This window comes from Geotrypetes seraphini, chromosome 3 (assembly GCF_902459505.1).
Source record: "Geotrypetes seraphini chromosome 3, aGeoSer1.1, whole genome shotgun sequence".
In the NCBI taxonomy this organism is placed as follows: Eukaryota; Metazoa; Chordata; class Amphibia; order Gymnophiona; family Dermophiidae; genus Geotrypetes; species Geotrypetes seraphini.
In genome coordinates this window covers 360,310,331-360,338,177 of record NC_047086.1, presented here as the reverse complement: position 1 = coordinate 360,338,177, position 27,847 = coordinate 360,310,331, and the positions used below count along the sequence as shown (strand labels likewise).

Below are 27,847 nucleotides of genomic sequence, written 5' to 3'. Positions count from 1 at the left end.
CCCATAGGTCCTCAAACTGTCGCCTTTGGCGGGTAAGTAGAGCCGACAGCCTAAATTTCTCACATACCCATCCTAATTTCACTCGCATCATCGCTACCGTAGGTATCGTGGGGCTCTTCCATAGTGATGCCAGCACCAGTCTAGCAGCTGTAAAAGCCAATCTAACTAACTTGTCCTGCGTAGCCTCCACTGTCCCTGGGAGTACCCCCAGCAAAGCCGCCTCCGCTCCAAATGGCAATCGACATTGCAAGAGGCACCCCACATAGCGGAACACCTGAGTCCAATAATCCACAAGACGGGGACACTCCCACCACATATGAATGAATGTACCCCTCAGGCCACACCCTCTCCAGCACTCCCCTGCACATGAGGTACCCATCTTTGCAAGCACCACAGGAGTAACATACCATCTCACAAGGAGTTTAAGAGCGTTTTCTACCAATTGTGGAGCCACCGCCACATGATGTATTCTTAATGCTATTTGTTCCCATTCCTCAATCGTATAGGTGTGCCCTAAGTCTACCTCCCACGCCCTCATATATGTGGTCTTCCGATCAGGGTCGGCAAGCAGTAAGCGATATAATTGTGAGATGCAACCCCGACGCACTGTGTCCCCCAACATTAACTCAAACCTCGAGCACTTATATGCTGTAGGGTCCCCCGCTTTAATGCGCATAATATAATCCTTCACCTGTAGATAGGGGAATATATCACGCTGCTCCAAATGGAAAGAGGCTTGGACTTCAGGAAACCCACGAATTCGCTCCCCCTCCAACAGTTGGCCAAACCATCTCAGCCCACCTCGCTCCCATCTACAAAAGACTCCACCCTCCCTACCCGGAACAAAATCCTCTGCATACCTAATAGGCAAAAAATGTAGACCCTGCATCCTACCCACCAGTTTTCTACCCGCCCCCTTCCAGACCCGTAGCGTCCATCTTATAAAAGGATTAGCAATAGAAGCAATATCCGTCTCCCTCAGGCCCACCCACGGTAGATAAGACAGAGCCGGTATGCCCCTAGGATCTCCCAAGAGACCCTGTTCCACCCGAACCCACAATTTAGCTGGATCCGCATGCCAATCCACAACCGCCCTAAGCTGCGCCGCCCTGTAGTATATTTCCAGATTGGGTAACCCCAGTCCTCCCTCCTCCTTAAATTTGAACATGGCATATCTCGCCACCCGAGGACGCCTACCCTTCCATATAAATTGCAAAAGGGACCTATGCCAGCGCGTAAAGTAAGCTTTAGGGACCTCAACCGGAAGCACTTGAAAGAGATAAAGAAATCTGGGCAGGACCATCATACGTACCACCTCCATTCTGCCCATCCAGGAAAGGTACAGAGGGTCCCATCTACCAAGATCCCTTCGCATTGTCTCTCCCAAAGGGAGATAATTAAGGCGGAACAGGGTATCCCACTCCACCCCAAGCCATATCCCCAGGTATTTAATAGGGCCCGTCACCCAACGGAAGGGTACCCCCTTTTGCAGTTCCAGGGCCTCCGCCGCTGGTACCGAAATATTCAAGATCTCCGTCTTAGACAAATTAGCTGTAAAGCCCGAAATCCGCCCATAATCCCGCATCAAATCCCGCAAAGCCAACAGTGACCTCTCCGACCCCTCCACAATGGCCAAGATATCATCCGCAAAAAGGGACAGTTTATGTTCACCCCCCTGCACCTGCACCCCCTTCACAAGCCGAGACAGACGGATGCTTTGAGCCAAAGGCTCAATCACCAAAGCAAACAGCAGGGGAGAGAGCGGGCACCCCTGTCTCGTCCCTCGATGTAGTTCAAAGGGCTTGGAATAGACCCCATTAACTTTGACACAAGCCATCGGGTTATGGTATAGCGTAAGGATCCAAGAAATGAATCGCGACCCATATCCCATCTGGTGTAGCACCGCCTCCATAAACGTCCAATCCACCCGGTCGAACGCCTTTTCGGCATCCACCGCAACCGCCACCCAAGGGGACCCTGATCTACGGGCCTCCCACACCAAGTTCAACACCCGCCTAATACCATCCGCCGCCTGCCGCCCCCCAATGAACCCCACCTGATCCGGGTGGATCAGGTCCGGCATATGGGTCGCCATCCTATCGGCCAGAATACGGGCCAGGATTTTGGTATCAATTCCTAAGAGAGAGATAGGTCGATAGCTACCACACACAGACAGATCTTTCCCTGGCTTAGGGAGTATCGTAATCCCTGCCAAGCGCATATAGAATGGCAAGCGCTCTCCCTCTTTCAGGGAATTAAATAGTCTAGTCAATAAAGGTGCAACCAAGGGAGAAAGTTTCTTATAAAACAGCCCAGTAAACCCGTCGAGTCCGGGTGACTTACCCGGCTTCAAATGTCTAATAACGTGCAACACCTCCTCCACCGTGATATCCCCCTCCAGCCCCAGTGCATCCGAGCTAGATAGGGAAGGCAACCCTAAATCCCTCAAATAGGCTTGGCTCTCCACCTCCGAGCCCTTAAGCTCTGGTGTATAAAGCTCCTGGTAAAATTCCCGAAACCGCCTTTGTATTCCTACCTCGTCCGTAAGTACCGTGCCATCTCGCTCCTTAATAGCCAAAATATTACTTCTAGACTGCTGCAATTTGACCCTATGAGCCAAAAGCTTACTAGCCCGATTTCCCGATTCAAAATATTTAAGCTTCAACTTCTCAAGATTAAACTTAATCACCTCATCTTCCAACTTCCCAAGGGCCATTCGGGTTTCCTGAAGCCGAAGCCTCACCTGCGGGCCTCCCTGTCCCCTCTTATGTTGATCCACCAGAGTGCGGAGCGTCTCCCGGAGCTGCAGTTCCTCCTGCTGCCGGGACTTTTTCTTATAGGCTGCTATAGAGATCAATTCCCCCCTTAACACCCCTTTTAAACTTTCCCAGATCGTCATGGGGGAGAACTGATCCACCTTATTAAACTCTAGGAAATCATAAATCCCCGTTTCCAGCTTTTGTACTATTTTCGGATCTCCCAGCAGGGTATCGTTCAATCTCCAATACGTATCTCCCCCCCTAGGTCCTCCCCATTTCAGATCCACCCAGAGCGGGGCATGGTCTGACCATCCAATGGTATCAATCTCGGTATCTATCACTTTACCCCCCCACCCTTTATCCACACATACCATATCAATGCGAGTGTATACCTCATGTACAGGGGAATAGAAAGTGTAGTCCCGACCCATCCAATGTTGAACCCGCCACCCATCCTCCACATTAAGGACTTCCAGAAATCTCTCCAAACATTTTCTATCCTTCTTAAGTCTATCACCCCCCTTGCCCGTGGAATCCCATTCTGGATTAAGAACCAAATTAAAATCCCCCCCCACCACCACCGGCCCCACCTTAACCGACAAGATCTTAGACAGGAGGAGGTCAAAAAAGGGACCCTGTTGAGAGTTAGGTGCATACAAATTAACCAACGTTACCCGAGTCCCATCAACAGTACCAGTCCAGATAAGCCACATCCCTCCTTCATCCCTCCATTCCTTATCTGGGACCACCCGCAACTTGTGGGAGAACAAAATCCCCACCCCCGCCTTTTTCCGCTCCACCCTATTAGAAGCCCAAACCCTCACGGGATACTCCCGAAACTGTACAAGCTTTTCCCCAGCTTTTACAAAATGAGTTTCTTGAACAAAACAGATATCAAAACGTAGGCGCTTAACTTCTTTCAACAATAGTTGCCGCTTACGTGGCATGTTAAGCCCCTTAACATTCAAACTGCCCAATCTGAGTACATTATCCCCCCCCATCCCCGGCTATAGACATCACCCCCATCACCTCTGCACCTCCCCCCACCTTCTCCCTTCGTAACCTAGTCCCCCCCCCCTCCCCGTCCCTCCCTCCCTCCCTCCTCCCCTCTCCTCCCTCCCCCCCCCCCCTCCCCACCTAACCCACACTCCCATTCTCCCCACTCCCTCCAAGACTTCAAGTGACTTCACCACCCCCCCATGTCACCTTTGTGATACCTCCCGTCCCCACATCCACACCTCATATGCACCATGACCCCCCATCAATCATTCCCCAGACCCTCACCCATACATGCCCAGTCACACTCCCAAAGTCAACACTAGATCAGCATCAAGGTCCAGGACCCAGCAGCGGGTAGTCTCGACCGCCCACAGCCAGCCACTCAAGTGTCCGGGGCCGCAGCTGCACTCAGCTCGGCTGCCTCTCCGTCCTGTCGAGCGCTCTGCCGTCCTCTCCGTCTCTGGGGCACCGCTTTCCACTGATACCGCTCCAACTTCTGCGCCGTCACTTTGCTCAGAACAGAATCTCCCATTTTCACCAGACCCTCCTTCAGAAGTACCGCCTGCAGCTCCGCCACGGTCGTCACCCGCTTATGCACTCCATTAAAAGTAACCAGTAGACCAAACGGGAACAGCCAGCGATATCTCAAGTTGTTCTGCTTCAACACCTCCAGCAATGGGCGAAACTCCCTCCTCTTCTGCAAAGTGATGCTCGAGAGATCTTGAAATATCTCCACTTTCAAATTCTTCCAATTGATAACGCCCAGGTCTCTAGCCTTCTTCACCAGACGATCCTTATCAGGAAAATGGTGAATGCAAGCAATAATATCTCTCGGGTAATCCCCATTCTTCGGACCCAGGGTTCGGTGCGCCCTATCCACTCTCAGGCCCCCAGAAGTGTTATCAGGGGCTCCCCCATCAGCCAGCAGGAACCGGCTGAGCTCTTGCACCACAGCCACAGCGTCCCCATACTCAGCTGTTTCCGGAACTCCCCGGATCCGAACATTGTTCCGTCGGGACCTATTTTCCAGGTCCTCCACCTGGGCACAGCAATCCAGAAGATCTTTCTGGACTGCCTTCACCTGAGTTGTGAGTCCCTGAACCGACTCTTCTTGCTCTCCCAAGCGCTTTTCAGTGTCCTCCACTCTGCCCAGCAAGTCTGCAAAGTCCTGCCTTATCTCTTTTACGGCCTCTTTTATTTTGCCTTTCACAGCCGCCACCTCCTCTTTTATTTCCGTAGCCCACAGTTTCAGGTCGGCTTTCGTAACTGCCGCCGCCGCCCCTGCTCGCCGTAGCCTCGGGGAAGCACCGCGCTCCGATTCTTCTTCCGACGCGCTGTCTCCCGACTCGCGCGCGGACAAGCCCGAGGTCCCGCGCACGTGGCGGAGGCCTCCCTGCTCACCTCCACGCTCCGACAATCTGCCGGGCTCCACTCGTTTTTTTGATGGCATCCCGCAAGCGCCCCGAGCTTCCCCCACACTCTTCCGACCTCGGGCACTCTGAATTCGGCGTCCCGCAACGGGAAAGTAATGCGCTCTGGAGGGGAGAGTCAGAGCAAAGTCTCTAACCCTCCATCTTGGATCGTGACGTCCGCTTTGTTTCATAGTAAAGCATTTTTTCCGCTGAAAGATCTAATCTGTAGTGTGTACAGCAGGAACAAAAAGTCATAATTTAAATGCATGCTACTCTGACACAATAAATGTGAAAAAACATTCAAGGGGGTACAGATTTTCTAGATAGCCACTGTACATATGTCTATTTATAGATACATACAAGAGCAATGATTACTGTATTATTCTGATATGTGTATAACTTAAAATTATTTATGGTTTCAAGTTATAATCCTCTAGGTGCCAAAGCCCTGGAAACAAAACCAACGTAATAATATATAAACACACATCTCTGGCACATCCTCTCACTAGGACATGTTAGGAAAGCTAAGGCTGCTTTTTAAATCCCCCCCCCCCCAAACTGACGTGGACTATTATTAATGGATTTCTACCTCCTATTCCTGATTTTCTTTTTGTTTAGTAAACTAGAAGTTCGTTAATTTCCTTTTTTCAAAGTTGTTTCTTCTGAATATAACTAACAGTTAAACTAAAAATTAAACAAAAACCTCCAAGTAGTTCACTGTATAAAAAGTATTCAGCACAAGGGGCCTTTATTACAATGGATTCCCTTTTCTTGTGCATTGATTACCTGTTGCCAAAGTGAATTTGGATTTTAGATTAAAGTACTCATTATTTCTGAAACCAAGCTTATGAGCTAAGTGCATATGTGAGGCAAGGGGAGGGTGATGTGACTGTGAGAGAAGCAGGATTTGAACCTTGATTTCCCCGATTCTCAACCTGCTGCTACAACGTTTAGACTACGCCTCTAGTTTACAAAAATCTGCATCTGTCATATTTATCTACTATGATTTTGAAAACAATTTTACACCGAATACAGTGGCATCGCCAAAGGTGGGCCTGAGTCTGGGCCCAAGTCCATCCAGCAGTTTTACACATGACTACTGTACATGGCATTGATCAACATGCCAGCCAGCTGAAGAGTCCTCTCTCTGAAGGCCCCCCCGCTGAGCAGTGGCATAGCGAAGAAGGTTGGTGCCCGGGGCAGTGGTGAGAATGACATGGTGACAAAATTCATCACCGTTCCTGTCCCCGCGGATAACCGCGGGAAGAATCAGAGTATGAATGGCCACAACCACTGACCCGCAAGCTTTGCTTTGAAGAATGCTGGTGTAGAAGGACTGAGGTTGAAACAGACACTACAGAATGACAGTCTCTGGTATCCAGAGCAGATATTGTGATGTCATAATGCCTCATTCCACCAGTGCCAAGAGCCAATCACATCAGTGATGTCACAATGGCTTCATTATCCTTGGCTCACATAAGAATCAGAGTATGAATGGCCACAACCACTGACCCGCAAGCTTTGCTTTGAAGAATGCTGGTGTAGAAGGACCGAGGTTGAAATAGACACTAGAAAATGACATGGGATTATTTCCCGCGGTTATCCGCGGGGACGGGAACGGTGATGAATTTTATCACCGTGTCATTCTCTGGTGCCTAGCATTGCCATGATTTGCACCTCCCTCCTTCTCTGCTGCTTGAGCATCCTCCTCACCCCACGCACCTCTTGAAATGTTTACCAGCACAAGCAGCCAAAGCAGGCATGAGCAGTACGTGGAAGATTCTGCTCACACCGGCAAACATTTAAAGAGGTACACGGAGAGGCGCTGGCGTCCCCTGCAAAGATGGTGCCTGGGGTGGTCTGCCCCCCCCCCCCCTTACTATGCCCGAGGTGACTCAACTCTGGGGCAGTCAGAACCATTTTGATCTTAGACTATGCTTCTCTGAAAGGGAGCAGTAATTTTTGGACCCGGGCCTCTGCTTTTCGAGTGAGGGAATCATTTTTGACCTGAGATGCTACAGTGCTGGTTCAAGCACTGGATGAAGTTAAAGGAAATGCTAAAGAAAGTGAACATTAACGATGTTCTGAGCTGAGACTTTGCTTTTATAGCATGGCAGAGCCTGCTTTTCCTGCCAGGCATTTTTTGATCTGAGACCGTGCTTCTGCAGCAAGGGAATCATGGTAAGATTCTTGTGCACAATAAGTTTGATGTACACCAGTTCCTATTCAGCTGCATTAAAGCGCTTTCTTTATTCTTTCTCTCATTCTTAAATCTGTTTTGCCTGTGAACTTGGAGTGCGGAGGGTTTCCAGTTTCATTTCTGCTGTCTTGATGTCTGCTTCACTCTGTTATTGACTGGAGAAGACAAAGCAGCTTGAGAAACGGGGCTCCAATCATGCTCTGTGCAATTACGGTTTTACATTTTGGAATGTCCTGCTCAGATCTGCTGTACAGTAGAATCTCAGTTAACCAGTATTCAACCAACTGGCACTCTCATCCAACCAGCCCAAAAATTGCTGGGGAAAAAAAGAGTTTCCCAAAGCACCAGTGTCAGTGGTCCTGAGCCGTGAACCCACCTTCCTCAAGTCCCGAAGCAATGACAGTCCTGAGCTGCAAACCCAGCCCCCTTTCTGCCCCAAAGCACCAGCACGGTGGTCTTCTTGAGCCGTAACCACCCTCCCTCTCTCCAGCCCCAAAGCAGCAGAAGCAGGCAGCAGTCCTGAGTTGAGAACTCCCTCCCCTCCCTTACCTAAAGCAGCAGCCAGTCAACAGGAGGCAACTCATGGCCAGGGACACATCAGAGGAAAGGCCCTGCTGGGGCTGGCCATGAGTAGCCTGTTTTGAGTGCCGCTTCGGGTAAGTAAGGAAGGAAGGGAGGAAGAGAGGGGGTTCGTAGAGCAGGATCGCCGCTTGCTTCTGCTGCTTCGAGACTGGAGGGAGTGAGGGAGGGGGGTTTGTGGCTCAGGACCACTGCCAAGATGGTGCTTTGGGGCGAGGGGGAGAACTGAGATCTGGGTTAGACAAGGTTTCTAATACAGTACTCTCAAGCAACCAGAAAAACAGTTATCCAGCACCCACCAATCCCAATAACTGTATATTTCTGTTCACATTGCCTGCTGTAGAACACAACTCAAGTGGGCTGATCACAATTCCGTTGCTTGATCCTGTATTTCTGTTCACAATGTTGCTGATTAGCGTTAATAGACAATATTTTAAATACAGATACTCCATGCATGTTCTATATGCATAAAGTATGTTTTTTGTGCATTTTTAACCCTTTATCTGGCATGCTGCGTCTATGGCTCTAATGGGAGATCTGCATCTCCAAATGCCTGTTACCTTGGCACTGTTGCTCTCGTTCAACATCATGCTATATAAAGTAGGCATTTCACCATCTGCCTATTAAAGGGTTATGGGGCTACCATTGTTTTCTGTATTATCCAACTTTTCACTCATCGAACAACAGGTCAGTCCCATTTACTTGGGATAATTGAGACTGTACTGTATAGATGATTCAAATCACAAACATACTAATCTTTATTCCCAATAAGTAAATAAATGTATAGTGTCCAGTCTCATCTCATGTACTAGTATTTTTCTCAATCCAATGTGTTTTGGTGTCTTGCCTGTATCAGGGGCTAGCTTCATAAACATTGTAAAGTGCCACTGGTAATCTGGTCATGCTTAAAACATAAATCCAAAAGGTTCATAAAAGGGATCACAACTTATCTTCCTTTCTAAATAATTCAGCAGCATAAAATGTTCACTGCCAGCATCTGAAGCAAAATGAGAAAGAGCTACAAGACTTCAGACAGGACATCATCATTTTATTTAACACTGTTCTGGGAGTTCAGATTATGTGTATTACAGTGAAATGCATTCTAATATACAGTGGTGCCTCGCATAACGGACGCCTCGCACAGCGAACGCTGCGCACAACGAACTTTATGTCGTGATTCGTACAACGGACTTCGTTTCACACAACGAAGTCGCCCGAGCTGCATCCTTCCGGGGTTCCTTCTCCTTACCTGCCCTGTCGCAGCACACAGCCGAACGGAAATCTTCCCGATGTCAGCGCTGACGTCGGAGGGAGGGCTTAAGCAAAGCCCTCCCTTCCTCCGACGTCAGCGCTGACATCAGGAAGACTTCATCTCTCGAGGAACCTACAGTTAGAGCGAAACGGAGACGCTCCGTTGAGCGTTTAATCATCAGTTGCCCTGGGCCCCGGATAAAAGCTAAGTACTAATAGCCAAATACTTTTTTGCTTTATAAGAATTGAGAAGTGTCTACGAGTAGGAAGAAGGCAATGGCGAACGAAAGAGGGGGGAGGGGGCGGTCCGCCTCGAAGAATGTGCACAGCTGGTCAGGTCCCCCGATCGACCGACAACAGGCCCGGCCGACAAACCTCCCTGCCCTGTAGCCGCGAATCTAAATTACCTCTTACAGCAGCTTCAATAATCCAGCTGCTGTAAGAAGGTAATTTAGATTCGCGGCTACAGGACAGGGAGATTTGTCCGACCGGGCCTGTTCTGTTGTCGGTCGGGTGCAAAAGCGCCACAAAGGTGGAGGCAGGGAGGGAGGAAAGGTGGAGTGGAGAAGAAAAGACGCTTAAGGGGGGAGAAGGCCGCTGAAAGCACATGTTGGAGCAGGGGATGAGAGGGAGGGAGAGAAGGGGAAATATTGGACAAGGGCAGAAGGGATGCTAAATCATAGGGTGACAGGCAGAGAGAACAACAGGAAAAAGAGTGGAAGCAATCTTGAACCCTGAGGGTGAGGGCAGAGAGAGGTGGTGAGATGATTGATCATGGGGAGAGGGACAAAAGGGAATAGAGATGGGATAGGAAGATAGTGGAAGTAAAAGGACAGGGAGATGTATGTTTTTAGATGTATCTAAATAAAAATAATAACAAAAAATTTATCTTTTTTATGTCATCTTAGCATATTTTATGCTGCAGAACGAATTATTTTTTTTTACATGTATTCCTATGGGAAAACGCGTTTCACATAACGAACGTTTCACATAACAAACTTGCTCCTGGAACCAATTAAGTTCGTTGTGTGAGGCACCACTGTAGTTTAGGTCAGGGGTAGGCAATTCCGGTCCTCGAGAGCTGGAGCCAGGTCAGGTTTTCAGGATATCCACAATAAAGATGCATGAGATAGATTTGCATCTCAAGGAGGCAGTGCGTGCAAATCCATCTCTTACATATTCATGGTGAAGATCCTGAAAACCTGACCTGGCTCTGGCTCTCAAGGGCTGGAATTGCCTACCCCTGGCTTAGGTAATGCCTGAACCTAAAGTACAAATGGATTAATGCCAAAGGAATATTTAAAAGGGGGTTATGATAAAAAGGAGCCTTAGTGAAACATGGTGGCAGCATACAATGGAAAAAATTGGAAACCTCGATAACACGACTTACTTGGAATGTCACAGAAGAAACTGTCCTTATGGAAATTCCAATCTGCTTCTCTCTTCTCTCGTTCATAGTGGTCATCAGACCATCTGTCATCTCGGTGGCTAAAATTAAGAAAGAACATTTTAATACAGCATAATTGGTTTTCTCTGATGACAGCAACACATTGAACCAAAGCAGGTGGGAATTTTTTTTTTTTTTTTTAACTCTATCTCAAAGTTAGGCTCCCCTATATCAAGCCACGTTAGGTTTTTTTTTCACCAGCTGCTGTGGTAAAAGCTCCGATGCTCATAGGAATTCTATGAGCGTCGGAGCTTTTACTGCAGCGCCGGCGATAATAAAACCATAACATGGCTTGATAAAAGAGGGCCTTAGGGCTCCTTTTACATAGGTGCACTAGCGTTTTTAGCGCACGCACCGGTGAGACCTCATTTGGAGTATTGTGTTCAATTCTGGAGACCACACTACCAGAAAGATGTGCTGAGAGTTGAGTCGGTCCAGCGAATGGCCACCAGGATGGTCTTGGGGCTCAAGGATCTCACATATGAGGAGCGGCTAAATAATTTGCAGCTGTACTCACTTGAGGAACGAAGAGAGAGGGGAGACATGATTGAGACGTTTAAGTATATCACGGGCCGTATCGAGGTAGAAGATGATGTTTTCAGTCTTATGGGACCCTCGACCACCAGAGGGCATCCGCTGAAAATCAGGGGAGGGAAGTTTCATGGTGATTCCAGAAAGTACTTCTTCACTGAAAGAGTGGTCGATCATTGGAACGAACTTCCTTTGCAGGCGATTGGGGCCAACAGCGTGTTAGACTTTAAAAGAAAATGGGACATTCACGTGGGATCTCTAGGGGAGTAAAGTCAGGGGGGTGGGTCATTAGAGTGGGCAGACTTGATGGGCCATGGCCCTTTTCTGCCGTCATTTTCTATGTTTCTATGTTACCTGAAAAACTACTGCCTGCTCAAGAGGAGGCGGTAGAGGCTAGCACGCGGGGCAATTTAGCACTCGTTATTCCACACGTTAAGGCCCTAACGCACCTTTGTAAAAGGAGCCTCTAGTTTTGAAAATATTTTATGTATGTAAAATGTGTGCCATAACATCTGATCTGATGGTTATTAAGCTTTTTACAAAGATGTATTTTAAAGAATGAGGAATACCTATTATTCTAGTTATATGAGTGGGAATTTAGCCGGCAAAGTCAGTCTATTTAAATTTTTATTAGGTTTATTTTGTAACTACATACTGAATTGTTCTTTTAAAAATTTGCTTTGTATTGTATTTGCATGAATTCAAGTCGTTGTAGGCAATTGTTTGGAAATGAAAAAGCAGAATATAAGTTTAAAACAGAAAAAAATAAAAATGATAAATAATAATTCAAAGAAAAGAGGCATTGAAATTCTCTATAGCTTGCAGTGAATGCTGGTCATCATAGCCATGACTAAATCCAAATACACTCCCCCCTCCGTATTTGCAGTGGTTAGGGGCAGAGCCGGCCTGTGAATATTGATAATTTGCAAATAACTTTTGGGCCGGCTCTGACCACCCCCACATCCCTCCTGGACCTTACCTGGTGGTCTAGCGGTGACGTGGGGCAGGAGCGATCTTCCTACACTCCTGCCCCATGCAGACCCATCTTCAAAAATGGCTGCTGTGAGTTCCCGCTGTAGTCTCATGAGACCACAGGAACTCGCAGGAGCCATTTTTGATGATGGTTCTGTACAAGGCAGGAGTGTAGGAAGATCGCTCCCGCCCTGCGACACCGCTAGACCACCAGGTAAAGTTGATTCACTGGGGGTGGGGGTGTCCCGGCACAAAAAACCACGAATAGGTGACACCACAGGTCCTGAAACTGTGAATAAGCAGGGAGGAGTGTAGATCAATATCAATGCACATCCTTCTGCTGGAAATGGATAGAAAAACCAGCAGATACCTGCTCATTTAAGAGACACCTCTTAACGAGATCTTTAACACTCTGGAACTATGGTGCCACATCATCAGTGAATAGGGTGGACCTGAGCCCTGAATAGGCAGGCACAGAATTTGTGTCTCCCCTGTTACTGGTCCTGCTCCGTTCTCTACCCCCTGCCTTACCCACAGCTTCATTCTACCTCTCCTCCCCCGTCTGCCTGTCCACAAATTTGTTTTGAGCTAACACCACCGCTTGCAGGCTACATATGCTCAGTGCTTGTGCATGTGCAAAAACTGAGCATGTGCAGAGGGGTTGGCATTAGCCCAAGGCCAATGCTGTCAGATGCCATTTGGAAGTGTGCTAGCTGCCTGAGAATAAAGTCTTAAGCTGGTGGGGTTTAGGGATCCCTTCCAGCCACAGAAAGAGTACCACAATTTTCCATGGCCTGGGTCCAAATTGGATGGGTCCCGGCCTACCTGTGGTTACACCACTAGTATGGACCTTCACAGTGACTTACGCTTAGTCAGCAGGGAATCTATGGTTCAGTGAATGTTCACAGGCCCTGAGCCTGTAAGACTGGAATTCTGTAGAAAGTACTGGGGTCTGTGAGCTGACTCCTGCACACTTATTGACACTAATGGGAATACTACCTTCATCCTTTAAATAGTGGGGGAAGGAGCGGAGAGGGGATATTTGCTATTTTGTTTTAATCATCATCTAGGGCAGGGGTAGGGAATTCCAGTCGGGTTTTCAGGATTTCCCCAATGAATATGCATTGAATGCAGTGCATGCAAATAGATCTCATGCATATTCATTGGGGAAATCCTGAAAACCAGACTGGAATACGGCTCTCAAGGACCGGAGTTCCCTACCCCTGATCTAGGGTCATGATAATTTTTGTGTGTTTGAAATAGGATCATATAGGATAAATGTTTGGGATGCCCAATAAATACTATACAAAGAATCCATTACCTTTTTGCCTGCTCATCGGCATACTTAAATGGATAGTTTGCTAAAGTTGCTTTGTAGCCAGTATTTTTCACCATATTACTCCACGTAACCAGTCTCTGACCTATGGCTGTCCCTCTTGGTTCAAAACCCTGTAGAAGAGCATAAGAGGAGGCTATTAATCTCATTTCTCATTGTGGCACTTTAATAAAGAACAGAGACAAGCTGAATGACAAGGTGATGCACAGCCCTTATTAAGTGGCAGGCTAATTTTAGCTGTGCATCTTAAAGATGAAGTGATTCTTACCAGGGGCACAGAATAATGATGGGCCATGCAAAGATGTCAGGGCTATTATGGGTTCCTGGATATTTCATGTCTCAAGTCGAAAACTCTAATCAAAGACAATTGCTTCCGATCTTGCAAGGCAAAAAAGTAGGCTAAACTGGCTGCAATTATCCCAGGAGACTTAGGACACAAAACTGCTGTCAAAATATGGGATCAATTACTAGTGTTAGGTCTCCCTTTTGTTCTCCGTTTACCCATGATAAGTTTATTGGAAGCTTTCCAACCAACTCTTTTGATACTGTTTCTACAAACACTGCAGTGCATCACCAGAGTCATTAAAAAAGACAGCATGGCTTCTTATTAAAAGTTTTACTGCTCTTTGGAGTTCACCCCTAGGCTCCAAATAAAATCACACATCTAGTATTGCTATCAGAAAACAAAACAACAACATTATGCCCACCCCCATTTTACGAAGTCGTTAGGCTTTCTTATCACCGGCCGCGGCAGTATTAGCTCCGATGCTCCTAGAATTCCTATGAGCATCAAAGCTAATACTGCCATGGCCAGTGATATAAAAGCCTAATGTGGCTTCGTAAAAGAGGAGTGGGTGTGTTTATCAATTAATATTTGACACCCTCTTGAGCAGGGATCTCAAAGTCCCTCCTTGAGAGCCGCAATCCAGTCGGGTTTTCAGGATTTCCCCAATGAATATACATGAGATCTATGTGCATGCACTGCTTTCAATGCATATTCATTGGGGAAATCCTGAAAACCCGATTGGATTGCGGCCCTCAAGGAGGGGCTTTGAGATCCCTGCTCTTGAGGGTTTCTTTAGATAAATTAACAGCAGTGTGGTGTTATAAATTGGGCTGCAGAGTAGGAGGAGCTCTTGGCGAGTAGTTACTGAAGAAAATATATTTTAATTAGGCAGATCCAGTAAAGCTTTGAGGCCCTACTGTGACTACAGTTTTTACAGAGCTTTGCTTATTCCTTTCTGGTTCATCTTTAAATCACTCAGTTCCAATTTAAAAAGAATGGCCATTCTCCTTGATGCTCATGTTGTTGCTTAACCACGTGGAGGGTCATTTTATAACAAGTGTTATAATGTGTATATGTACTCTAATATAAGAGGCTTCCAGAATAAACCCAAGAAACTCACAAAGGGCCTCTTTAGGATGCCGATCGTGCCAATTACACATCAGTGTCCTAAAGAGCATCGCGTCTGCATCACTGAACAGACGACTTAAATGTACCTACAGAGACATGTAAGGTCGCTTAAGCATGCCCAAGGTCACTTTGAGTGAAATCACACCCATGCCCCTCCTTAGGCGTGTTTAAGTGTCCCTACATGTCTCAGTAGACACGCAACACATGCCTACAGTGTAGGCGTCCTTCCCCCCTTTAAAAAAAACCCCAAAACCAAAAGGTGCGTCCCGATTAGCTGAGATGGCAGTAGGACGCCTACCGCTGCCTATCATCGGGATGTGCGTTGGCAGAATCAGGCCCAAAAGGTCTTGCACAAAGTTCCACTTACTCCAAGGCAGGTGCAACTTTCTGCATGTATTCTGTGCACATACCCATGTACCCTACAGTCCTATCTCTGCTCTATCAAAACACCTCTACTCACCATCATGTACTGTATTTATATTGTTTCTGTATCTGTACAGCTTTAACCTATGTGTAAATAAATCAATAGTTGGCTAACCTAAATAAATTCTTGAAGGGACTGTTTAATCTTGTAAGAGCCAATGTAAGAAAAATAGATATCTAAACTTACTATCAAAGGGCCTCAGTATGAGCTCTTAAGGAATAAACGAGGGGTAGTGACTTATGGATGACCAGCATCAGACAAAGTCTAAATAAGCACTACCTCATACATCATTTGGTCCATTATTGTGTCAATCACACTGAAAAGAAAAATGTTAAACGGGTCACCTTAAACAGTCCCTTTAAGAAATAAATATAATAATAATTGAAAGGTTTAATGAAAATTCCCAAGATACTGCCTAGTGTCTGAAATAAAGTGCTGGTGCTAAATAACTATAATAGACTAAACAAGTGAGTATATAAAGTGAAAAAATATATAAGCAATGTAGAATATAAATTCACAACGAGCCCCCTCAGCTGATGGTTATACTCCAATGAATAAATAAATAAATTAGATAAATACTATGGTCTAAAGTGCAATAGTGAATATATGAAAAAATATCTAAGTATCTAAACGTGTTAAATAGCAAAAAGCTAAAAAATATTAACATGCATCGCTAACAAATAAACAGGTCATAAAATCGTTGCATAGAATCTAAATAAGTTCATAGAGTCACTTCATCAAATCAAATATGTTCAAAAACATCCCAAAAATTCAAAAATGCACTGTTAGAGAAACCAAACCATGAAATTCTCGAGGGGTACTTGATAATCCGAATGATGCAGAAAGTACTGACGCTATCCACTCCTGATGAAGAGAACGAAACGGAGCTCTGTCGAGTGGTAGTACTTTCTGCATCATTCGGATTATCAAGTACCCCTCGAGAATTTCATGGTTTGGTTTCTCTAAAAGAGAAAGAAAGGAACAAGAGACAGGAAAGTCAGGGAAAAGGAGTTGAACAGATGTGGGGAAGAGGAGACAGGAGAAAATGCAGAATTGTGAACATCAAATGTTAGCAGAATTTAAAAGATTTGAAGACTGTCAGAAGTGGAAGAACATAAAGGTACACAGAGGAAAAAGCATTAAGAGAAGGGCAAAAGAATAGAACAAAGTGCAAAATGGGGAGGGCAAAGACTTTTTCATGGATTAAACTGTATGTGACTACGGTTGATTAATTGATTGAAAATATTTATTATCGGCCCTATTCATGGATCTAGGCAGGGTACAATCAAAAATATACATAAAAATTAGTAAAAAAAAAAAACCCCAACAAAAAAACAAAACATAAATTAAAAACATACACTTAGGGCTCCTTTTACTAAGCTGCGTTAGGGCATTAACGCGTGGAATAGCGCGCGCAGAATTGCTAGAAGTGCTAGACCTTAACGCCAGCATTGAGCTGGTGTTAGTTCTAGCCGTGTAGCGCGCGGTAATATCCTACGTGCACTAAAAATGCTAGCGCACCTTAGTAAAAGGAGCCCTTAATAAAGTGCAAACATAATTTAATGAAACATTTAGAATGGATTTGGTACTAACTCAAAAGGACAATCCACCATGCCAGCCTCCTAAAATAAACACCTTGATATAACTCTCTAAGAGAGGATCTGCCTGGGAATATCAGAAAGAGAAAAAAGGGAAAGGGATTGGAACTTGTATACCGTCTTTTTGTACTTCTACAACCACACTCAAAGAGATTTACATACAGGTACTTCAAGCATTTTCCCTATCTGTTCTGGTAGGCTCACAATCTATCCAATGCACTTGGGGCAGTAGAGAATTAAGTGACTTGCCCAGGGTCACAAGGAGAAGTGTGGAGTTCGAGCCCACTTTTCAGGGTGCTAAGGCTGTAGCTCTAACCACTACGCCACACCTTCCTCCACCAACTTTTTAATTAGAATGATGTACTTTGCTGCTGCACTTCTAGACCCAACAGAATTAAAAGAAACAAAAAGCTGACAGGCTTGTCTCTGTCTTGAGTCCATTTCAGATAGGGCTGTCCTTATAGGGGCAAATCAGCTCTCCAGCACTATAATTTCTTGCTGCCACAAGGATACAGCCTTACATATCAACATTCCAAGATTCCAGAAGCTGATCTGCCCTGAGCCCTGTACACCTCAAAGGTCAGCCCTTATTCCTAGTTGAAAATAACAGCTCACTTGCAATTTCAGGAATGAAGGACCTTTTCACCTCTACAGAGATGTAGCCTTAGGAAAACTGTTAGAAGAGTGCTTGACTGATTAAGGTAGGAATCTGACACCTAGGCAGGACTTTGGAATGAATGTAAAGCAGCTTCCCATTAGGCTGAAATCTGGTATACTGTACGGTGGATAAGGAAACAGAAACTAACAAAACCAATGAAAGAGGGTCGAGGAGGTAGGAACATGGAACTACTAGAACATAGGTTCCCAACCTTTTTTGAATCAGAGCCCACTTTTTCAATGAATGATTCGATAGTGCCCCCCTTGGGTAAACCTTATTGTACATACTTCCCTCTCTCTCCCCTCCACACTTCCCTTCAGTGTCTGTTACCCTTCCCCCCTTCCCTCCACTTCCCCCACTCAACCTTTTCCCCTCATCGGGCCACCTATCTCCCTTCCCCTCACCTTTGCGGGCACTCTTCATAGTTTTCTATTTCTGAGGTGTCCAGATGCAGCAACGTTCTCACCAAATCCCGTGTGACTGCCCTAAAGCTTCTCTTCTGACGCACTTCCTGTTTCCGCCTGGGCGACTTGCATCAGAGGAGAAGCTTTGGGGCAGTGCTGCCATCAGTGGCCATTGGATTTGCCAATTGCTCAAGGGGGCAGCGGCTGGTCCTCAATGTCCCCTTAATATGACTTGGACACAAAATGCCTCCCTTAGACTTCTCATTGCCCACTGGTGGGCGGTAGCGCCCCTGTTGGGAACCACTGTACTAGAAGAATCACCCATACAGTCTCATAGGAAAAGGATCCTTATTGTGGAAGTGCTTCTCATAAGAACATAAGAATTGCCACTGATGGGTCAGACCAATGGTCCATCCTGCCCAGCAGTCCGCTCACACGGCAGCCCCAAGGTCAAGACCAGTGCTCCAAATGAGTCCAGTCTCACCAGTTTAGCATGAACTTGTCCAACTTTGTCTTGAAACCCTGAAGGGTGTTTTCCCCTAAAACAGACTCCGGAAGAGCATTCCAGTTTTCTACCACTCTCTGGGTGAAGAAGAATTTTTTTATATTTGTATGAAGTCTATCCCCTTTCAAATTTAGAGAGTGCCCTCTCGTTCTCCCTCCCTTGGAGAGGGTGAACAGTCTGTCTTTCTCTACTAAGTCTATTCCCTTCAGTATTTTGAATGTTTCGATCATGTCCCCTCGCAGTCTCCTCTTTTCAAGGGAGAGGAGGCCCAGCTTCTCCAATCTCTCATTGTACGGCAACTCCTCCATTCCCTTAACCATTTTAATGGCTCTTCTCTGGACCCTTTCGAGTAGTACCGTGTCCTTCTTCATGTACGGCGACCAGTGCTGGTGAGGGTGCACCATGGCCCGGTACAGTGGCATGATAACCTTCTCTGATCTGTTCGTGATTCCCTTCTTGATCATTCCTAGCATTCTGTTCGCCCTTTTCGCCGCCACAGCACATTGTGCAGATGGCTTCATCGACTTGTCGATCAGGAAACTTTGACCCTGAGCAGATTCTGAGCTTTACAAGCAGTGAGAGATTTCTCTTGACCACTGATGCTCTCTCACAAGAAAAGAAAAGGTCAAGGGTCTCTTGTGCCTCTTTGTATGCTCCACAAACCTTGGGCTGAGCTTTCAACAGTATCTTTGAAGAGCTGGACGTTAGTTCTCGATCAAAGAAGCTGAAAGCCCATCCTTCCAGAATTACTCTGGATGGTATCTTTGCACAAATGTCCCAGCCAGAGGCCTTGTGACCATGTCCCAGCCACTTGTAGTAAAATACGGGCTACATTACTAAATTATTTTACCAAGTTGGCACATGTTAATGCTGTTATCACACAATGTTAATGCATAAAATGAGACCTGCTCTAAATAACATGCACCTGTGTTCACATGCAATACCACTATGGCACTTTTTAGTAAATCTACCCCTATGTGATAATTAGCAATGGACATCTTATGTGCACCAACTCTTCATGCAGGAACACAGAAGAAAGATCCTTTCCAAGACCTGACAGAAAAAGATAAACTGAGGGGGCCTGAGAGGTCATTGCAACACAGGGTAACTACTGCACAGGGCAGTGAAAGACTTCTACCGTTTCCAGCAAACTCTGGAAAAATCCATCCATTAATCATCGAGGTTACATGAGAAATGTGTGTGACTCAGTAACCTGCTGGTCTTCTAGAAATAGTCTGGCTGTAGGAAGCCATCAACAGTATTTGTTGATTAATGTATGTTGCATTGACATGGTAAGTAGCACACTGTTATAAAGTATATAAAATTTTTTTTTTACTGGTTTAATTGTTTATTATCTATGCCTGAGTTATACTTGCTTCAAAGAAGTAACAAATAAATCCAAATAAAACAAGCATTTTCCAAGTTAGGTAACTTTGGTGCTCATTTTCAAAGCACATAAACATCTCAAAATGCCTGAAAAACCATCTGCTAAAAGTATCCAAACAGAAATTTTGGAATGAAAGAAAAAAAAAGAAAAACACTGTAGTTCGTCTAAATAGTGAGGGGCCATGTTGGGGTGAATTAGACTACTGTAATTCTCTTTTAATTAACATAACCCAGAAAGAAAGGAGACGACTTCAAATTATCCAAAACACCGCAATTAAATTAATTCACAAAGCAAAAAAATACGACCATGTTACCCCTTTATTTATCAAATCTCACTGGCTTCCAATCTCGCACCGAATCACTTTCAAAACCTTATTTTTAGTTTATAAAACATTAATCTCTAATGAACCCCAATTTATATCAAAAATGATTGTCCCATACAACCCTTCTCGATCTCTAAGATCATCCTCATCTAATCAGCTTTCAGTCCCTTCATTAAGAATAATCGGCACTAGACGTAATGATATGTTCTCAGTGGTGGCCCCTTCACTGTGGAACTCTCTTCCAAATTTTATTAAAAATGAAAAAGATCTTATCTCTTTTAAAAAATTGCTAAAAACTTATTTATTTCAAGATGCATTTGATTTATGATATGACCTACTTTAGATTTTTATATTTTTCTAATATTTTCTTCTTGGCTCATCCCATTTATACCTATTGTATTTTCCATTTTATGTAAATTATAACAAACAAGGCAATTGTAACTTTCCCCTTCCTTCCTACCTATTCATGTTTGTCCAAATTGTTTTGTCAATTGTATAACTTAGATAAACTATATGTATTACCACAATCTGCTGGTTTTTAAATTGTACATCGCTTAGATATTGTAATAAGCGATACATCAAATGTAAATAAACTTGTAAACTTGTTATATGTATTTTGGGCAGGACTAGGGAGAGCCCAAAAACAGGATGTCCAACAGGAAAAAAATGTCCAAGTCATAGATTTAGGATGTTCTAAATTAGACCTATTTTAATCTGACTGAGTAGCCGACGACTTCAGGGATTAAGGCATGACCCCTCCATAATTCCCTGATGGTTACTTTTCCCCCTTTCCTCTCTGTCACCCGTGAAAGTGAAACCAGAAAGAAATACCTGGCTCTATAACAAACCTCAGATACTACATGCATTCTTTGCTGTTCATAAGTTGGACATTACAGAATGACACAAAAACAAAATTTTCCCCGTCCCCGCGAGTTCTTTTCGGATCCATGTCCCACTCCGGCAAGCTCTGTCCACAACTGTACAAGACTCAAACACTTTCAAATCACAAGTGTTTGAGGCTTGTATGGTTAAGGCAGAGCTTGTAGGAATGGGACAGGGGCAGCGACAAAACCTGCGGGGACGGCGATAAATTTGACCCCCGCGTCATTCTCTATTGGACATTTCATTTTGGATGTTCTCAGCAGAAAAACATCCAACTCACAGCCACTTTCAAACAGAAAAACTGGACGTTTCTCTTGTTTGAAATGAGATGTGGGGCTTTATTGGACATTATGAGCAGGATGTCGTAATTCTGACCGAGATGACTTTTCAAAAATGCCCCTCATGGGTTGCAGCCACTTACCAGTAGTGGATTGGAGAAGTCCGGAAGCTCTGGCACTAAAATTCCCACCAGGGCACAGATGACTATTAACACTGTGCACATGCCCAGAACCACCACAGGCCAGTCAGCTATCAGCGCTGCATAGCTACAAAGAGAAGGGGAAAAAAAGTGATGTTTTGGAAACAAACCCATTATTCACTTAACAGAAGCTAAATTAACCAAAAGACGCCAGGAAACACAGCCTTTTGTTTCCGCTTGTGTTTGGCTAGTACATGTGATCTTCCCCGTCCCTCCCCCACGTAAGACTTTGGACACAACACCCTGCAGCCCTGTTCTCTAAATTAAATCTTTATTGTTTTTGGAATAGCTGCCAAATTCTGCAACAAGTCATCCTTCTTTTAGCAAATTAATTGTATCCTAACCTGCCAAATGTGCCAGTGGAAAACTAAAGACTTATTGTCTTTGCGGGTGTTTATTTGGATTTTGGATTTCTTCGCAGTGAAAGGCCTTCTCATGCTGAAATTTTTTCTTCTGTGCTACATTTTTTTTCCCTAAGGCTTTCACCTGTCAAGTTTCAATACCTGTAGCTCAAAAGCCAAGATAAATGAGTTACTTTACAGGAAAATTAGTGGGCATAAAGTAAATTAGTTGCTCTTATCAAGAGGGAATATATTCATGGAGTAGTTTCTGGAATTGCCCTGTATTCTCTGACCCCTCTCCCTCTCACCAGTTTTTGCTATCCTCCCTCACAAAGTGAATTCTCACCATTTTGCCATTTTGTTCCATCTGTTCGTCTCCACTGCCTCTTTCCCTCAGCTGAATTCACTGTCCAAAATGCAATTTCTTGATTTCAAGGGGACTAGGACTGACAACTTTTTGAAACAGCATAACCCACTTGTTGCTGTCTGTGCACCATTCCTTTCCCCTCTCCCCCCCCCCAAAAAAAAAGTCCAGTGACAGCAGCGCTACAGGCCATATCAGGGGAGGAGAGTACAAGACGACTACACTTTTCAGCCCCCATTGAACCAGTCCCCTCCCTCAGTCCCTCAACATGCTGTACACATGCTCCCTTTGCCCAGTCTCTCTCCCAAAAATGAGCTCGGACATTTCCCCATAGATCTTACTATATCAAAAACGATTCAGTAACATAGTAAATGACAGCAGGAAAGAAGTTATAGCAACATAAATCCCCTCAGTACCAGATATTTTGTGAAATAACACAAAACTCTACAAAAAAAGTCACTCAGGGGCAGGACTAGAATAAATTTATCATGTCAACATTTAACTTCCAGATCTCACACAACAAGGGCCTATGAAAAGGCAGCACCCTAAATACTACAGTGGGCCCTAGAATATTAACACACCCATTGGGAAAACCAAACAAGCCAGATTACTACAGATTGCTGCATAGGAAATTCATGCTAACAAAATGCCTGGCCTCAGGTAAAACACACAGATGAAAGACAGATCCTTATCAAGTACAGAATAAGCGATATATATCAAAAATAGTAATACTGTTTGTAGATAAAAATTAAGCTGAAACCCCAACAAGACAGATGCCACATGCAATGCAGCACCAGAGAAATAGAAATAGATGAATTTTCCCCTGTAGAGTGCAAATTATAAGATAGCAGATGGCAGGACTGGCATGGGGGTGTGAAACCAGGACAATTGCACCCTGGGCTTTCAGGCCAGAGAGAAATTCCAAATCTGCCTAAAGCTGTAAAAGGCCTGATAGTGGGCTTTGGGGTTCCCTCCCAAATTTCTGCCCTAGGACACAGCCATGTTTAACACCAGCCCTGACAGATATACATTCCAAAAACTGCCACAGTCCAGTCACTAAATTGAAAATATATATTTTTTAATCTCTTAGTTGCCTGAAATTCTAGTTTTCTAATTCTGTTTATTCCAGGCTCTGGTTTCTGTTTTCTTCTGTCTTTTCTTAACTCTGTTTCCATACTTGCTTGCCAATTCTTTCTCCTCCTGGCTCCACTTTCTCAATCTCTAATGCACTGAGCTATTCTGTTCAGCTTTAATTCCATATATTTATCTGCTTTTCTATTCAAATTTCATACCTCCTTCATACCAGCCAGTCCTTAATCTCTCTCTTCTTACTCCATTTATCTATAGTTTTTCCCCTTCACCCCAGCCATTACATTCCCCATCATTCTCCTCTCTTCTCTAACTCCTCTAGTCCAGCATCCCTCTCTCCCTCCAACATCCTCTATCTCCCTAGTCTCGCAACTCCACCATCTGTATTCCTATTACTCCTTCCATTGCTCTATTATGTTCAGCATGTTCCCTCCAACTTCTTCACCTCCTCACTCTGTACCCTCTCCACCATTTCCATTTTCTTCACTTGAAGCAGTGTAAGTCCACACCTGCAAATACAAGAGCCGGGACAGAAGTAAGATATGCCTTCTGCACAAGCATGTGTGGAGGGATGCTGGTGCTGCCCCCACAGATACAAACAACCTATGTCAAAGGAGGAAGAGAGGGAGGGGTCTCGAATCTCTTCAGTGGACTTGTGTAGAAAGCAAATACTTCTATCTTGGATCTCCAATGGACAGGAAAGAAAGATTAAAAGAGCAACTGCAGCAGAGTTTGGTGGTGGTCATCATAAACCAGCCCCAGTGTTTGGTGGTGGTCATCATAAACCAGTCCTTACATTAGGCAGTTTTCTGTCTTGTCAACCACAGGCTTCTCATTTTGAAAAACACGTGGGCTGGTCAAATACCAGCTAGTTGGGGATCAGAAAGGGGAGGAAAAGGAGAACAATAGTGTTGGTAGAGGGACAAAATAGGAAACTGGCAGGGTTATCAGGAACAGGATGAGCCAGTTTTGGCTTTAATTCCACTGCATTCAACTGGAGTAAAACCAGGACTGGGCTCAATCTATTCCCTAAGACCTTGTCATCTGGATAGCTGTTTTGGCTCCTGCATCAGATACACCCTAGATACAGAATCAGCCCTTCCTACTTTCTGACATTTCCCTTTTTTTAGTTCCCTCCCCTCCCTCTCCAGGTCCAGCATCTTCCTTTTCTCATCCTTCCCCTCCATACCACTCACCTGTCCAGCATCACCCCCTCTCTTCCCATCCAGCATCACCATGCCTTTCACTCTTCTCCCTCCCCTGTTCTAGTGTTCTAGTAGCACCCTTTCTCTCACTCCACCTTCTACCCACTCATTCAGAATCGACCCCTCTCTTTCGCCTTCCCCCCAGTCCAGCATTGCCCATTTTGTCTTTCCTTCCCTCTCACCCCCTAACATTTCAGACATTGCCTCCTTAATCCAGCATTTTCCCTTAAACTTCTCCTTTCTGTTGTATCTCTGGGCAGTAGCAGCAATCAATCAAAGAAGCAGCTGTAATAAGCACTGGGAGACATTAAGTCCACACTTGTTTGTGAAGGTCTTGTCGGTCCTGTCCCTTATGACCTATATAGAATGCACCAAAGGGAGTGGGGTCTGTTTGTCTCCCTGTGCTTATTACTGCTGCCACTTTTTGGAGGCAAAGCAGTGGCAGCAAGGAAGTCCTAGAACGAAGGGTAACAGAATTAAGAGTGAAAGAGGGTAGACATTGGAATAATCTAAAGAAATGTTTCTTTATGAAAAAAGGTGGCAGATAAATGGAATGGTTTTCCGGTGCAGGTGGCAGGGATGAGGACTATATCTGAGTTCAAGAAAGCATGGGAAAAGCAAAGAAGATCTCTGAGGGAAAAGAAGGCATTGCAGGGCTTAGTAGCTGGTATAGATGGGCAGGTAGGATAGGTAGAAAAGAATAGCCTTACTGGGTCAGACCAATGGTCCATCAAACCCAGTAGCCCGTTCTCACGGTGGCCAATCCAGGTCACTAGTACCTGGCCAAAACCCAAAGAGTAGCAACATTCTATGCTACTGATCCAGGGCAAGCAGAGGTTTCCCCCATGTCTTAATAATTTCTCCAGGAATTTGTCCACACCTTTATTTAAACCAGCTACACTATCTGTTTTTACCACAACCTCTGGCAATGCGTTCCAGAGCTTAACTATTGTCTGAGTGAAAAAAAATATTTCCTCCTATTGGTTTTAAAAGTATTTCCCTGCAGTACAGTCTTTTTCTGCCATCTTGTTCTTCATTTAAAGCATCTCCTTCTCCAATAATTACCTTTATTGTGACAAACAAGAGACATGCAGCAAAATTGATGTTTCATATTTTTAAAGCAAACCTGTGGTGAAAGACAACAATAACTTAACCAACATATGTCCTGTTTTCAGACTGATATGCAAAATTTAGTACCCAAATTAGCCAACGTTTACAAGTGATGCGACTGATGACACCCACTGGATCTCACCTCAGTGTAAGAGCACACAAATAAGCATCTTTTCATGTGCATCACTGCCCCATATTTACTGTGTAAAGGAACAGGCAGAAATGCATTTACAGTGCTTTAGACATTTGTGAGACATCATGCATTTTACCGATGACAATGCTAGTGAGCTACATAACATTGTAAAGTGTTGAATAAAATTCTGAAAAGGGATTATTTAAAATTGATTGAAGAGTTCAGTTGCCATTTTGAAAGCCAAACTAACAGCATTCTTTAAAATAGTGTATCGGAAACTGTGTGCCGCCCGAGATTCCAGGTGTGCCACAAGACAACGGGGAGGAGGAGAGGAACCAGCGCCAGCTGACTGCCTGCTGCCTCAAAGCTACAGGGAAATACTTTTAAAACCAATAGGAGGAAATATTTTTTCACTCAGAGAAGAGTTAAGCTTTGGGACGCGTTGCCAGAGGATGTGGTAAGAGCAGATAGCGTAGCTGGTTTTAAGAAAGGTTTGGACAAATTCCTGGAGGAAAAGTCCATAGTCTGTTATTGAAAAAGACATGGGTGAAGCTTGCCCTGGATCGGTAGCATGCAATGTTGCGACACTTTGGGGGTTTTGCCAGCTACTGGTGACCTGGATTGGCCACCAAGAGAACGGGCTATCGGGCTTGATGGACCATTGGTCTGACCCAGTAAGGTTATTCTTATGTTCTTATAAGCCATTTTCTCCTCCTTGTGAGAGATGGTCAGTTCCACAGCAAATGAACTCTTTTTCACTACGCACAGCATGTGGGTTGATCGCAGAGTAATGCTAGCTATGTGTGCTGGAAAACTGAGATCCCTCTTTTAAGCCATTGCAATTGCAAGAATTTCCTGTGGGACATCTGACTTCCTCCTTGCCTGATCCCCTTTCCGCTTGTTATGAACCTCTTTCCCCTCTACTCCACATCATCTTCGTGGTGGAACTGATCCAACAGCAATCGCACAGGCCCTTGTAGTTTCTATAACTTGCTGTCAGGAGATGGAGCTATCAAACCCATTCGCGTCTCTTCCACATTCCAGTCACAGTCTTTTAACAATATTTGGTCAGCAGCTCATCGCGTGCACATGACACCACTGCCTGTCCATGCTAGAACGTGAATTCCTAGTCTGTCTTTCTTGCTTGTAGCTTGTTTTACTATCCCAGTGATTCCTATGCTTTCTCTGCCACTTAAATTTGACCAGTTACTTTCAACAGCTTCTATAACACATTTAACACTGTATTTCAATACAGCCAGCCATAAGATTATGCATGTTAAAATGCTAGCAGTGCAGGTATACTATTATAATATAGAAAAGAACCCCCCCCAAACAAGCTATTGTCTCGGATTTATTTGCTACAATGCACAAAAGTTGTTCCCTAACTTTCTGCTGAGCTCTATAATTCTCTATAATAGGGGTGGGAGGTGTCTCCGATCAGCTTGCATGAAAGAATTTTGAACACAAGAAAAATACACAAAGGACGCAATTCTAAGAATGAGCAAATACTTTAACCCTTTATTTGGCATTGTTGCTTAGAAGCAACAAGTGTTTCTCTAATGGGAGATCTGCATTTCCAAACGCCTGTTACTTGGCACCGGTGCTCTTGTTCAACATCAAGTTACATACAGAAGTCGTTTTCACCATCTCCCAATTAAAGGGTTAAAGGACACAGCCTTCTGGGGTATTTTAATCATGATGTGTGGATGTGATAACAGGTGTGGGTAAATAGAAATAGAGAAAAAAACGACCCATCCAATCTGCCCATCCATATCATCTGCAATCTCTTCCATCCTCTGAGCCATCCCAAATTCCTGCCTCATGCTTTCTTGAATTCAGATACAGTCTTTGTCTCTACCACCTCTACTGGGAGGTTGTTCCACCAACCTTTCCATAAAGAAGTATTTCTTTAGATCACTTTGAGTCTATCCCCCTTGAACTTCATCATATGTCCTTTCGTTCCTCAGGTGAGAGAGACCTGTCACCTGTGCATATGCATATATGCCATGGAGATATTTTAATGACCCCCTTACAGAATACCAACTAG

At 44.8% G+C, this 27,847-nt stretch overlaps 1 protein-coding gene across 6 annotated transcripts in view; it reads right to left on the bottom strand.

Annotated features, from left to right (window-relative positions):
- The window catches only part of DISP1 (dispatched RND transporter family member 1), a 335,526-nt gene that overhangs the window by 34,058 nt on the left and 273,621 nt on the right, over window positions 1–27,847 (bottom strand). For all 6 annotated transcript variants that reach the window (XM_033936937.1, XM_033936939.1, XM_033936936.1 and 3 more), the window contains 3 exons: window positions 21,502–21,625; window positions 13,472–13,599; window positions 10,591–10,688 (listed from right to left, as the gene is read on the bottom strand). In XM_033936937.1, coding sequence (XP_033792828.1) covers window positions 10,591–10,688; window positions 13,472–13,599; window positions 21,502–21,625 — 350 coding nt within the window. The remainder of the gene's footprint in view (window positions 1–10,590; window positions 10,689–13,471; window positions 13,600–21,501; window positions 21,626–27,847) is intronic.